The sequence below is a fragment of the Puntigrus tetrazona genome, chromosome 4 (genome assembly GCF_018831695.1).
Source record: "Puntigrus tetrazona isolate hp1 chromosome 4, ASM1883169v1, whole genome shotgun sequence".
Classification (NCBI taxonomy): domain Eukaryota; kingdom Metazoa; phylum Chordata; class Actinopteri; order Cypriniformes; family Cyprinidae; genus Puntigrus; species Puntigrus tetrazona.
This window is the reverse complement of record NC_056702.1, coordinates 7,864,651-7,879,376: the sequence shown is the minus strand read 5'-3', so window position 1 is coordinate 7,879,376 and position 14,726 is coordinate 7,864,651. Positions and strand designations below refer to the sequence as shown.

At 37.2% G+C, this 14,726-nt stretch overlaps 1 protein-coding gene across 6 annotated transcripts in view; it reads left to right on the top strand.

Annotated features, from left to right (window-relative positions):
- The window catches only part of chchd3a (coiled-coil-helix-coiled-coil-helix domain containing 3a), a 55,651-nt gene that overhangs the window by 36,231 nt on the left and 4,694 nt on the right, over nucleotides 1-14,726 (top strand). For all 6 annotated transcript variants that reach the window (XM_043236859.1, XM_043236858.1, XM_043236857.1 and 3 more), the window contains 2 exons: nucleotides 5,356-5,426; nucleotides 14,411-14,546. In XM_043236859.1, the coding sequence (XP_043092794.1) occupies nucleotides 5,356-5,426; nucleotides 14,411-14,546 (207 nt within the window). The remainder of the gene's footprint in view (nucleotides 1-5,355; nucleotides 5,427-14,410; nucleotides 14,547-14,726) is intronic.

Below are 14,726 nucleotides of genomic sequence, written 5' to 3'. Positions count from 1 at the left end.
ACATGTTGTTGTCTAAATGCAATGTATAATCAGTGCTGATCTGGACCAATCTAGTCCAAAAAGCTGCTCAAAAGCTTCCATTATGATTGATTTACTGTAACTGTCTTGTGTGTTTGTTTGCACGCAATAAAAGGATGAGTCTGTGGTTATCGACAGCATGCCACAAATGCAGTCCATAGACATTAGGTTAGAAAATAACCCAGAATATTCTTTTAAAGCTCCTATTAAGTCCGTCATTAGACTCATCCTGTGTCCATGAAACTAGCTGATCTTGCACGCTGCAACTAGCTTTAGTTCAGTCTCTCTGTCTCTTTACAAGGACAGCTCTCAGACCATTTCAACTCTGCATGCGGAGGTGTTATTGATCGCCCGGAGCTTCATCAATCACTTAACGATCTCTGTTCAATATTCCCGGCACTGTGTCAACATATACACAAACACATGCACAGTCCTCAACCCTTCTGAGAGAGACACTCAGCTGGACTCTAGTGTGTCTGAACCCAATGGATTGGTGAATCACGATGGTTGGTTAGAAATCTTAAATAATAAATGCTCTGGGTTTTACACAAGGCTGTAATGACTGTATCCTAGTCCTAGTCTATATACAAGAATAATCATACACAAATGAATTAAAGGATGTAATGATAATAGTAATAATAATAATAATAATATAGAACATTTTTAAATAGAATCACTAAAAAATTATTTCATTTAATAATACAAAATAAAACAATGAAAATAAATAGGCATAAATTTAATTGTATTATTTACTGAAAAGGTTGACTTGCTACCTTTTTATAAAAAATAATTAATAAAATGTAATTTATTTATCTTTAGTTAAAAAAAAGTTGTCTCTTTAACTAGTTTTTTTTATTATTCAATGTTTCGTGACTGAATCACTGAATTTTGTGAACCAGATTAAAAAAAATTAATTAATTCATAAGTCAGACTTGCTCTGTAATTGCTAAATTGCTACCAGATATCAATATAGTCAGTAAACAATTGCTTACATTTTCATCTTTTTTTCATGCAAAGTTTCAGATGATTTGTACTGTAGTGATGAATGAGTCATATGGACCAATTTTAAAGTGGTGCTTGCTTTCCTTTTTGAGTCCATTTGTTGTAATTGCATGAAAAAGATCAACCAGTATATTATTCAGAATCTAAAAAGTAACAAAAAAAACGAGAGAGAAAAAAAAAAGGAATCTGTAGCAACTTATCAAATAATTCCGTGAAGCAGTGGATTGATTCTGAATACATACACCGTAATATTAAGGTGTTTTCGTTTTTACAGTTTCCTCTTGGTCTCTCCTCTCCACTGCAGTTTTCCCCAGCTTTTGGACTGTAACAGTATCAGTAGAATGAGAGATAGAAAGAAAGAAGAGAATAAAACGCTGATATATATTACATGTCTCTTTCAATTGGGTTTGCTCGTTTATCAGTGGCTTGTGTGTGACAGCCCATCACAGCTCTGAGACGACGCCTGCCACCTCCAGCCTACTTATTGTTGCGGCCACTCAAATTGCCTCTGAAACAATATCTATATATGTACTGTACGTATATATTCGCCGCAGATTTTCACTCAATGCTCTCTGTAAAACAATCTCATACTTCAACTGAGCGGTTTTTCTTCACTAGTTCTTTTCGGGGGGTGGGGTGTTATCCTCAATTGAATTATTAGCAGTTTTGTGTCTTTCTCTGAGGTGTTGAAGAAAGCTGCTAATACAGTGTTTTTAGCCTGATCGATGGAATATAAATGACCTCAAGGGCACTTGACTGAAGTGGCTTTGGCTGTATGCTTGCCTTTTCAGAATTAGAAAGATTTTTTTTTTTTTTTTCCTTTTTAACATTGCTTCCTTTTTTTTCCAGTCAGTGATAAAATCGCCATTGCAGCTCAGTGTTGTTATATTTGGTAAAAAAAAAGTTGTACGCTTTTTTTAATCCGTAATATTCGCATATTACTTTTTCCAATTTGGGAAGTATGTAATTTCTGGTGATAGATAAAATAATTGATTTGTTTATTGTGTTCGTAATTGTTATTATTATTCGTAGTAGTTGTAGTAATAATTGATTGACCAATTTATTTCCCCATCTGCACATCATTAAGCGAACAGGATTATTTGATTTTTGTCATAAAAAAAAAGATTAATGTTGTAGTAGTAGTAGTAGTAGTAGTAGTAGTAGTAGTAGTAGTAGTAGTAGTATAAATTGATAAAAAATAATGAATAATGGAATGATCAGAATGTTGTTTTTTTTTTGTCAATAAATTCCATTTGCATTACATTTTGATGAGCACAACATAACCCGTCTGAAATTCTTACTGGTCACTTGATTCGCACATCAGAAAAAGTCACATAACTTTTGCTTACAACTTACTCTTCATTCAAAGGTTTGATGCAGACTCCCAAGAGCTGTTACCTAGCAACACTATACGATGTGGTCGTAGTAACCCGTAGTGAAGCTAGACGTGGATTTGAATGTAAATCTCTCTTTTCTGCATGTAACACTCTGTCTTTCTGTTTCCAGTGCTTACTGACAGCATTGTTAAGTGAAAAGCGTGTGTGTTGTTTTATTTGAGATCAGTGTGTGGTCATTATCTCTTCCTCACTGTAGACGAGACACTGGAAAGGGACAGCGTCTGTCTCTGCACGAGGCCTCGTTAATTTAATTAGCCGAGTTTTATCTAGTCGAGAGACACAGCTTGAGCTTTGCGTTAACACTCACGTCCCCTAGTTTTTACTTCCAGACAGCCACAAGCATAGTAAAAATTTGAATACTTAAAAATGTATTATCATTCGTTCACCATCATGTCGTTCCGAACCCATATGAGTTGAAATGCCACTCTAAAATTGTTTTCCGTGCTTGGACTGGATGTTTGGCGTAATGCAGTTGAATTACAGCGTTTGTGCTTGTTTGCGACATTTCTACTCATCTGTTTTGTTTCACAGCCTCCCGCAGTACAAGGCAGTGATGGACGGATTGACTCCACAGGCCTCTGTTCTGCTTTCCTTCCCTGTTTGCAGTCGCCAGCTTTGATTTGTTAAAACTCAGTCTCGCGCCTCCGCCGGTGCACTGCGGAGCCAATATGGCCGCCTTGCTGTTGAGCCATAATGGCTGTCTCAGCAGGGGTTTTCCTCCACATCCTCTCTGGTCTGTGAGAGATAACACAGCCTGCTGATTACAGCACCACTGCTCAGATCTCTCATTATAAAGTCTTGTGAGATTTAATTTGAACATGGGGTTGTTTCTCAAAACACCACCTATATGCACCCTCAGTGGCTGGAGAAGCTTTTAGGAGGTTCTTTCATTAGTCCATAATACCCTTGTGTGCACCAGATTAAATAAAATTTTATTTTTAGATGCCTGTAAACAGAAGGTGATAAAGGAGTCTGACAGCTGCTTTGTTGAACAGGTAAAGGACTAGATTCTTCAGTAGTGCTTGCTAAGGCTATGAATGAGACCTCAAATCATGAGGCTATTTTGACTCTGAAAATGTCAGGGTCGTATAACTGCAATATTATAACATCATATACCATAGTTGCGCCACATGTGGTCTAACTCATCATATATACTATGCAAAAAAACTATGACTGCATTCAGCCTTTTAAAAATACTATTTGCTTTTTTAGGACAGAAGTTATTTGAGGTTGTGAAATGTCAATGGAAATTTATAGCTTGAAAAATGTATTTTGTACAAGTTTGAAAACTATTGCAAAGATGTGTAGAATCAGCTTTTGTAATCATAATCTGATTACAGTCTACTCTGGCTGTGGTGGATGAAGATGAGGGTTTAGAGTTTCGCGAGAGAGCATGTGGGTGGTAAACGTTTGCTTTTAGATTGATGGAGGGGCCTTAAATCAGTGTGGCCCAACTCTGAAATCAAAATCAGCACCTATCCCACTCTGTCATTAATCAAGGGAAATGGCAGACCTCCCAAATTACACCATCGCTCAGGTCATGGGGTTTTAAAGCATGTGTTTGTAGGTCCAGCTCACTTTCCACATAATCAATTTCAGTGCAGCCCAGCGCCTTTTTAGTGTGTAACCCTGATTACTACTGACTCCTCCCATCAGATCTGCATCATCACAACATGCTCTTAAAATTATTGCTGTTGTTCCCTTATTTTAGGCCCCTCTGAGTAAAGCTTGTACCTGAACTCATCTTTGAATCTCAGAGCTGTTATTCCAAAAACAGGCTTGATGGCAGACTTGTCAACATCCACTCAGGAGGAAATAAAACATTATTTTATACCGTTATTTGCTTCCTATATCCCTACATGTAAAGGGTCCAAACCCACACCTTCAAGCAAGGACCAAATGTTTTGCCTTTTGCCAAATGTTTTGTTTTTATTTCATTAATTTTTATACAAAATTGAGCTTTTTCATTGTTTATACTTTTTTTGTTTAAATATCATTATTTAAATATATATTAATAATACAGTAAATTAAAAAAAAAAAAAATTCTAATACTTTTTTTTCTGACCAGTAAATATTGTTAATGGTTCTTTATGGTAAATTATCTCTCTAACAACTGTTGGTATGTTTGACCGGAAGCTGATTTTGGACTCGTAACACATCTCTGATAGCCACTAGACAAATGATTTCTACTTGACGTGCAGTCCATCAGAAGCTATACAGTAGCTTCACTAAAAGCCTAAAATATAATTATTGATCCTTATGGTTGTAGCCTTTCATTTGTATTGATTGTGTGTGTGAGACAGTGAATGTGAGATGAACCTGTCTGGCTGTGATTGAGAGCTCTTTTTATGGTTGTAGCTTGAGCAAGTTTTTGTTGTCACATCCTCAAATTCAGTCATACATCTGACATTCTGCCCATTTTCTTTGAAATGTCAGTTATCTTTTCGAATCGTCGACCTGAACGCTTTATCAAGATCCATTCCAGGTTGTAAGGTTTTTTTGTTTTTTTTTGCCCACCTACTCTTGACACACTTCACTAAGAACGTCATAAGGTTTTAGATTGCCATCATCTGTTAGTGTGATGACCTTTTCATCTTTGTTGACACTTTTTCTCTGATTTCCTCCCATCTTTGAAATATGAAAACATGCTAAAACTCTTTGTGCTGTGGACAACAAAAAATGTTTAATTTATATTTTAACTAAAATTCTATCTCTCTCTTTCACTCTCGCTCTCTCTCTCTCGCTCTTTCTCTCTCGTACTTTTAGCAAAGAAAGGTTGAGACTCAGTAGGGTTAAACCTGCTGCTGTTTTTGAGCTTTTTGTGTCTATTAATGTTCTCTTATCTTGGTTCATACTGTAGGAGACAACAAGGAGGGAATAAGGATGTACTTACAAAAGCTTTTTTGACACACATCTTCTCTATCTTTCTCTTCCTCAGAGTGGCCAGTTCTACAAGGTTACAAATGAAAACTATCACAAGGCAGCAGACGAGGTCAACGCCAAGTTTAAGTAAGTTCAGAATAACACAGTATAGTTCAAATATAGGTATTACTCATGCTTTCGTTCATTGATTTAAAAAGCTTGGTCTATGTTGGTCTTTATGATTATAGCACAACAGGTATTATTTTATTTTATTTCAAAAATGTATATATGTGTGTGTGTACATACATCAGTTTTTTATGTTGCTGCCTTGTGTTAAAATACTTTTTTTCACATCAATCTACACTCTCTATTACAAATAAAAAAAACTAAAATGATTCCATTGGATAAGTATTCATAACCTTATCTGGGACAGTTGAAACTCAGAAAAATATTCTGCTTCACTGAAGGGTCACAGAAGCATGTAGTCTTTGTAAACCTTAATGGAAGAATTTTGAAACAACCAGGACTCTTTATCTAGCCTTCTGGCCTCCTGAGCAACCGATGGAGAAAGGATTTGGTTAGAGGGGTGACCAAGAACCTGATGGTCACTCTAGTAGAGCTTCATGAAGCAGAAGAAATCTACAGAAGGACAAACATCACTGCAACATTTGATCAGTTTGGGCTTTATGGCAGTGTGGTAAGACTCAATCCTCTCCTCAGTTAAGACACATGAAAACACACTTGGATTTTGCAAAAAAAGCACCATAAGGTCACTCAGGCTCTGAGATGCAAGATTCTCTGTTCTGATTAACTTTGATTCTATGCATCATGTTTGAAGGAAACCAGCTCTGCTCATAACCTGTAGAGTACCATCCCAAAAGTAAAGTGTGCTGGTAGCAGCCTAATGAGTAGAAGGAAAATATAGAGATAGCTTAAAATGAAACCCAGTCCAGTGCATTCAGAAACTCTGACCGGGCAGAAGAATCCCCTTCTAACAGGACAGTGACCCTAAACACACAGCTAATAGACAACTCTGTGAATGCCCTTGAGTCGCCCAGCCTTGGGATTGAACCCAATCATATATTTCTGGCTTTATGGTAGCTTTATTTTTTGATTTTGGTTTTATTATGATGTGACAGTTTAGATCTGACAGAAAGGAAGGTCTGAGAAAAAGAGGCGGGGTGTGATCAGGAATGGTCCTCGAGCCTGGAATCGAGCTCAGAACGTCCCATAGTGCAATGACAAAGTTTTTTTCATATCCCTTTATATCTACAAACACGCATGCAATCGTGGATTACTCAATCCGGAGACACACTAAAGATGTTTCTCTCATATATTTTGACAACGTCCAGTCTTGTCATGAATGTGAAGTCTTGGCCATTAAGCTACTGTAGCTGGAAATATGTAACTGAAGAGCTCCACAATTATAGGACGTTTTGGCTCCATATGTCTTAATGTGGCCTATTAGCCCCAATAGTAATGCATGTTGGTTAAGGGGAAGTGAAGGGAGGCCAGCCTGTTTAAGGACTAGCCTGCGCTCACAAATCGCATTAGGCTGTCATTATTCCTCTTCCTCAGTGCCAACACAGGGATCATCGTCTCTTTAGAAATGTCAGAAATTGATTTGTGGTGTCCAGTGGGGCAGAATCTGAGTCGGGAGGAGGGAGGTTGCGCAGCTAATGCTAAATTGCATTAAGAAATGCATTAAAATAGCATTAGCCTGACATGGTTCTTCGCACAGGCCTGGGTCGGAGTGTCATGTGACCAGCGAGGCCGCAGTGAATGCTCTGATTGGCTGATTGCATTAGAGAGGTGCATTAGCAGCGCTGTGATTGGATTACATGATGGAGGGAGGAGAGCTTGTGAGAGGGGTTTTTGTATGTAATGAAATGTCTTCAGGGTCTTATGTTACACGAGGAAAGACGCAAGCTTTACTGACTGCGAGAATAATGAGGTTTAACTGCGTGTGCGTGAGAAAGACGAAAAGAAACTGCAAAGTCTCTGTAAGCTATGAATGATGGGCCACAGGTGTGTGTGTGTGTGTGTGTTTAGTTTGTACATTAGAAACACATCTATCTGTATTGCTTTTCCCAAATGGATATTCCAACATTATTCGCTCTCTAAAGGGAAAACTGGTGATAAGATCCTATCAGGAATTGGGTTGGGTAATAAGAATGAAGTATATTTTGTCTGAGCCTTTTGATTTTCTGAAAGTTGAAACTGCCCTAGAGATGGAGGTCTAAATCTGCATAAACGATGGAATTAACATGAGTTTGATATGATAATCTTTTGCTTGAAGTTGTTAATGGTTGTCTCTTCAACGTCTTATTAGCTGTAAGCTTTTGATGTTCATGCCGGTTTGGCTTCTGAAAAATCAGTCTGGTACAATTGCTTTATATAATAACATACCCATTTGATTTGTTTTATTTATTTATTTTTACCTTTTTTTACCTTTTTTGTCTTTATGTTGTGCATAATAAGAGGGCAATGCCGTGAACTTTTGCCATGAATTTATTTTAAGCTTTAAGCACTGGTCAAATTTATATATAAACGTTTATCTCCAAAATATTGGTTTTAATGGAATGGAATGTTGAAATGGAATAGCAGGGAATTAGTCCAAATTTTGTTAACAAAGACTTTGGTAAAAAAATGCTCGCTGACATGCTTTTTTCCCCATGATTAAGATGAGACAAAGAAGCGGTGATAATAAGGTCATCAAACGGTAACTATGACTTCTTTTTATTTCCATCAAAAAAGGAGGCACAATGGCATTGAGGACTGCTCTACACATCGGTTGCCAGTTATCAAGAGTTCAAATCCCCGAATCAGAGCTTCGCCGTTACACGAATACAATATTTCCTGTTGTTTGCAACCATGCGCATGTGTTTGGTCATCATTGTAGACGATGATATGAAAACATCAACAAACAAAGTAGAGTTTAGTGATCTAAACGGAAGCATCACTCAGCCGAGTTTTGAATTGTAGTGGTTGTGATTATTGTTCACAACCATTAGTAAGCCAATCAGAACTTGCGTCTTGAAATACGGCTACAAAGTGGTAGGTTAGGGTTGGAATGACATTTATCAACCAGTGGACTAGATATATGGTTTAAGGTTAAGAATTTGAACCGGTAAGATGGGTGTAGTAAAGTGGAGTTTAAGATTTAGAGTTGAGGGATGGGTTTTGAGGTCAAGGTTAAGTGAGGATTAAGATATCAAGAGGTTAGGTGTTGAAAAATAGATTTAGGGTAAACATTTAGGAGGGGTTTGGGCTGGATTGGAAATGGTTGAGAAATGGGGGTCAGGGTTAGGAATATAGGGGTTGGATTTAAAGACAATGGGTACAGCTAGGGCTATGATTGGCTAATAGAAATGTTGATGGTATGTTTGAAGTATGGCATACGCTGCAGCTGTATTCGGATATTAATTCACCTTTTAGTCCTTTTCTGTTGACAGGCATCTCAGTAATTCACAGGAATGGCAACAATCACACATTTTTCAACCAAATTAGCGCTTGAAAAATCCAGGTAGTGACATTTACTGTACAGATATTTTGTTAATGATGTATTTAAACACACACATAAGTTGTGAAGCAGTCAAAGTTTGGGGTTAGGGTTAGCGTTAAGCTTGTTTATATGTACACATTCACACACAAAAGAATGCATTTAATACTGTTCATAAACACACACACACACTCTGTTTCTCACAGACTTATGCACACACACATCCTGTCAAGCTACGCAGCCGCGGTTGCTGGATGAATTACAGATAAATGCTCGAGTGGAAGAGTCTGATGTTTTCTCCAGCCACCTGTCAGCGCTGACCTTTGCCTCATTCCTGTGATGCTGTGTTTAAGCATGCACTCTGTGTGTTTGTCTTGTGTCCCCAGGGGGTTGCCATACTCTGTCACACCAAAACAGTTTCACAGCGTTGACCTCTCCCTATGTTCTGCTATCTTCTGTTTTCTGAATGGGTTTAGATGTCCCTGCTCACCCAGTTTAGTCACCCATTAACGTGTCCTGTTTGGGTCAAAGGGCACTTGTTGGAATTAGTGTCCCAATGCTCTACACCACAGTTTAAGGCGATCATCAGTATGCTTTTAATGAATAGTTCAAACAATGGACTAAGGCCCATACTTGTTTGAACTATTCATTAAAAGCATCCATATCTATACTTATGTATATTTCATTTTTTCGAAAAAAAATATAATTTTATAACAATGACATGTTACAAATTTCTACAAAATAATCAGATATTAAAATCCAGTAGTACAAATATAATATATTGAATAATTATTATATTTAATAATAAAATATAATTTATTATATTTAAATTAAATACATTTCTACAATTGACATTTTTTTAAATGTATTGTCTAAGTAAAAAACACTACATACTGAACTCTGTAAATACTACAATTTAGTACTGCAATACTAAAATTTATTTATAACAAATGATTTTTATAAATGATTTTTCAGTATTTACTACTCATTCTCCTTCTTTTTATCTATTATTATTATTATTATTGTTATGACATTTTGTATTACAGAGTGTATATACAGTGTTTGACAGTGTTATTAAATTGTATATTTTTACAGAGTACAAAATTTACAGGAATATATTTTAAAGTACAAGAAATAAGCATGCACAATTGAATATCTGATATCAAATGTAAAAAAGTCTTAATATCAACTGATAACTGATCCAGATATATTGTGTATCCCTATCACTTGCGTTTGCATACATTCATAGAGATGACATCCGACCCTGTACGTGATTGTGTTGGCATTCGTTCTGGTCTCCTTGGAAAAAACTCATCATACACGGCAAGATCTCGGACTGTAATAGGCTGCTCTTTAGAAGAAATAACTCCTCTTAAAAGGCCATGAAGTTTGACTGCCTATTGAAGCACAGCTTGACCTGTCTCGGAGAACACAATTATAGCTATTACAACGAAATATAAGTGAACGGCAGTAGACCAGCCACAATATTTAAGCTAAGTGTTCGGTTTTAAAAGAGGTCATTCTAAGGCTTAATGCCGAAGAATATCAGCATAGAGTAAATGGCCTTTCACTCAACAAGAAAAGCTCCACACACACACACAGTTATGTCTGGTTCTGCCACAGGTTATCAAACCCTCATCATCTTCAAAAGTGTCTCTCCAGACTCGTAGCTGGCCACTTTTAGCTCCGCTGCATCTTTACCGCGTCTGGGATTACCTATATATCATTCTCTTATCTTCCCTCCCACCCCTTCATCTTTTTGTTTTGCCTTTCTCACCCTGTTATCAGACCTCTGCTCATCTTCTTCATCCAAAAACCTCTTCTTCTTTTTTTTTCCCCCCAATTCCACCTTTTCCTTCCATCTCGACAGGTAATGAGACGACGCAAGCCGGTTTCGGAGCCCCTGGCCTCTCGTCTTTGCCGATGGATCGCGTTTTAAAAAACGCCGAAAATGAGCGCTTATCATTTTTCTTGATAACTGCTTCATTTGTTTTGATTTCTGTCCGCCTGTCACACACGCCGTCAGTTCCTAAATGAACATACATGTGGTTTTTTCAGAAGTGGACGCTTAACCTCTTAACCCCAGCGAGACTGCGAGTGCTCATAATGATGACGGATAGTCACATGTCTGTTAAGAGAGAGATCCCAGTTCATCCGGGCCCACTGTAAAACACTGGACTGATATTTCATTAGTCTTGATTTGCGAGAATTAAGACTGTTTGAGAAATGAGTGCTGGTATTTTAATAAGCTGAATGCTGCAGGAAGAGCGTCTTTGTGCCTTTTGTCCTTAGCGGCCGAACTGTTTTTTTTTTTTTTTTTTTTGTTTTTTTTTTTTGTCAGCAAACCCCCTACAGACCTGCACACCTATAGGAAGTCCTTCACGTGCTAGTGTAGGTTAAAAGGAAGGTTGCGGAAGCATGGGATAATTTAGAGCGCAGACTCTTTTCATCCTTTTTCTGCCTTTCTTTCAGAAGCTCTTTTTCTGTGATAAAGCATCTCATATCTGTGTGTCTCTCTCAGCCCTCGGTGTCACAGTCGTCCAAGCGCCTGCTCGCTGTGATTTATGAGCCGCATCTACTTCTTTTCTTCCAAAAACCATTTCAGCTGGACGGAGGGATTTACGCGGGGACATAAATAAATATATACACGCCTTTGATATTATAGAGCCGTCCTGCTTTTTGACGCCCGATCTGTGGATAGTGAGGGAGGGAACGGGAGGAATAAAAAAAAGATGGTGAAGGTGCCATTGTTGACGTGTGGGTATTTTGCTCATAATGCTGCGAAGTGTTAAAAACTCACATGATGTGTTTTTAATAACAAAGTTGATGTTGTTTTCCCTTTTTTTATCTTAAATTGCACACTGTCCATGCTGTGTATAATATGCAAGATTTGGAGTATGCCAGTGATGATAAGCTATATCGGAAGTATATTTTACATATATTTTAAGCTAATATTATCCAGAAGTGCTTGTGCTACAGGGGATGAGTTTGACGGTTTTAGCTGATCTTTTTATTCCGAAATACTGATTTGGTTTAAAATGTATTATTATCAATGGAATTATTATTATCAAACAGTTGTGCTTTTTTTGTGGAAAGTGCTCTTTTTTTTTTATACTGTGAACATTTCGGAAATCTCGAGAGAAGTATTTATCGTTTCATCTCCACTGTAACTATGGATCAATTAAGCATGTCCATGGTGACTAAAATTATTAATTTCTTAATTACCAAAAAAATCTAATAAATAAAAAACACTACTGGGCCCAGGCTTTTAAACAGCAGTGTATATTTATATTCAATTTTTATGTATCTAATTCTGCAATTTTTTTAGGTTTTTAACTGTCACTTATGTTTACATGCAAACATAGTAAGTGCAGATAGATAATATATGTTTACATCATGCTTTTTTGTCCACAGCCCTTACATTTTGAAAAGAGACTTTGTGAATCAAATGTCTCAAGTATAAATGGACCACAGAAAACTACTGTACATAATTTTTAAACTCTGGTGGTCCCTACTGTTTTGTTACTCCAAATTACGTACTTGTTTTATCCATTTCTCAACTCTAATGTGTTTCTTTTTTGCTCTTTTATGATGTTTTTTTTTTTCCTGTGACAGTCTAGAAGAGGGATGATGTGTGATAGAGAGCAGCTGTGTGTATTTAAGTGGACAGATTGAGGAAAGGACAGAGAGATACAAGAAAAGAGAGAGGGTGAATCCCCAGTCCTTCCGGGACCGAAAGAGTTGAGATGGTGACTGACAGCGGGCGGCCATTCACTCCTTCATTCATCCGCCCTTCAGAGCTGCTAATATGAATGACGGCGTGGATTAGGCCACGTCTGATCTAAAAAGAGTGTCTCTCTGAATAGAGCAGGATAACATCTCCCTCCCACCCCAATCCTTTCTTTGCCTTTTGCTGTCCCAAAGGTCACCCCTGTCAAATGAAGAGTTTGTGTGTGCGTGTTCTAATCCTTCGAGGATGTTTCGGTTTTTGGCCACGTTGGGCCTCAGATTTCATGGGAACCAGGTGGTCTTCGTCTGTATGGCCAGTGCGGCCTGCTGTATCCTCTCTATCTCATTCAGAGAATGGTATTTGGTTGAAAATTTGCTCTTTTCGTGACCTCGAAGGATGGACGAGTTGCTGATAGCGATCTGCAAGGTCTTGTAAAATTCAGCTGGAAACTCAATGCTGTCTGGGTCAAAATATTCAGATTATTCTGGGATGTTCGCAAATACATTTTGAAAAAAAGCTCGAGTTGAGTTCTCATGTTGCTTACTAAGTATCCCAGTGGTGGTTTCTTCCAAAATACCATTACAGTTGAATACACACATTGTTTCTACATTATGAATTATAGATCATCAAGAGAAATCTAATATTCTTTACAGGGAACCTAAATAAAAATACATATATAACAGTAAGTATATAGACTGTTAGGTACTGTTTTATGATTGTGAAAGGTACTTGCTTATCAAATCAATGATTGAAATAATAACACATTTTAACCGATTTAATAAAAATTCAACACTGATAGTAATAATAAACATTTCTTCAGCACAAAATTCAAAAAAAGTTTTACCATAACAGGAATACATTTTAAAGATATATCAAAATATGTTATAAAACAAACAATTATTTTAAATTGTAATATTGTAGAACTGAATAGCATTTTGCAAACTTGTAGCCACTAGTGTATATTATTTATATATATGTATATATATAAAAATAATCTATGTGTGTGTGTGTATATATATATATGTATATATACGCTGTCTAACATAATCAGACTATATATTTATTGGTGCAGACTGTTGGGCTCGAAAACATGGTGCAGCTGGTGGATTTAGGCACAGGTGTGTGTGTGTGTGTGTGTGTGTGTGTGTGTGTGTGTGTGTGTGTGTGTGTGTGTGTGTGTGTGTGTGTGTCGGTGAGGGAGCAGCATCTTGCCACTGGAGAATCTACACATCAGGGACACAAGCTGCACTGATTAATACTTCTTTCAATTGTCTGGGTGGGTGGGTGGCAGTGTGGGTGGCTTTACTTAGCTGTACTTAGGGGACAAAACTGTCAGAAGAAGTTAACTAAATCTGATAAAATCCACGTGGAGACATATGTGAAGGTCAAAAAAAGTAAAAAAAAAAATAAATGAATTAATAAATTAGGCAAGTAGTGTTTTTATTAATCTAAAATAATATTGCATTATGTTTGACTTGAGGTTCGTAACGGTAACCAGCTCTATATAAACCTATGGCGTATGTTGATTTAGGTTAAATACGTGTGGCCTCTACAGCTGATGAATGTTTTGAAGCAGCACCTCGTTAGCCCTCCTGCTCTGTGATTCAGCATGCAATTATTCTGCAAACTAATTCTGCACCAATCAATTACACTATTGATTAGTGATTGATCTGATGTTTACTTGTGAAAACACTGCAAGAATATCTTTTAACAGCTCTTTGTCACTGCCACAGGATCAGTTTATTAAAAATGGATAATGTAATTATGATGGATGACCACATTCATTTGCTAAATATATCTGTCCTCTGTTTTTACTCTCTCCTTCTTTTACTTTTTTGTTCTCTCTCTCTCTCTCTCTCTCTCTCTCTCTCTCTCTCTCTCTCTCTCTCTCTCTCTCAGACGATATGAAATTAGTCCAGTGTGCACCGACCTTCAGGGGCAGATTCTGAAGTGCTACAGAGAAAATGCTGGAAAAACTCTGCTGTGCTCCAACATCGCCTCTCTATACATGCAGTGTGTCAACAGTGCAAAACAGGTAAATATTAGAGTCTGTCTGTGTCAGTGCCTGATTTTTTTCGCTATTAGATAACTGTAGTTGAATCAGATCAAAATATTTGTTGTGTGTGTGTGTCTGTGTGTGTGTGTGTGTGCGCGTTCGCATTTTGTTTTCTTTAACACACAGAATTGTACTTTCTTCCCTAAGTTTATTTTTTAA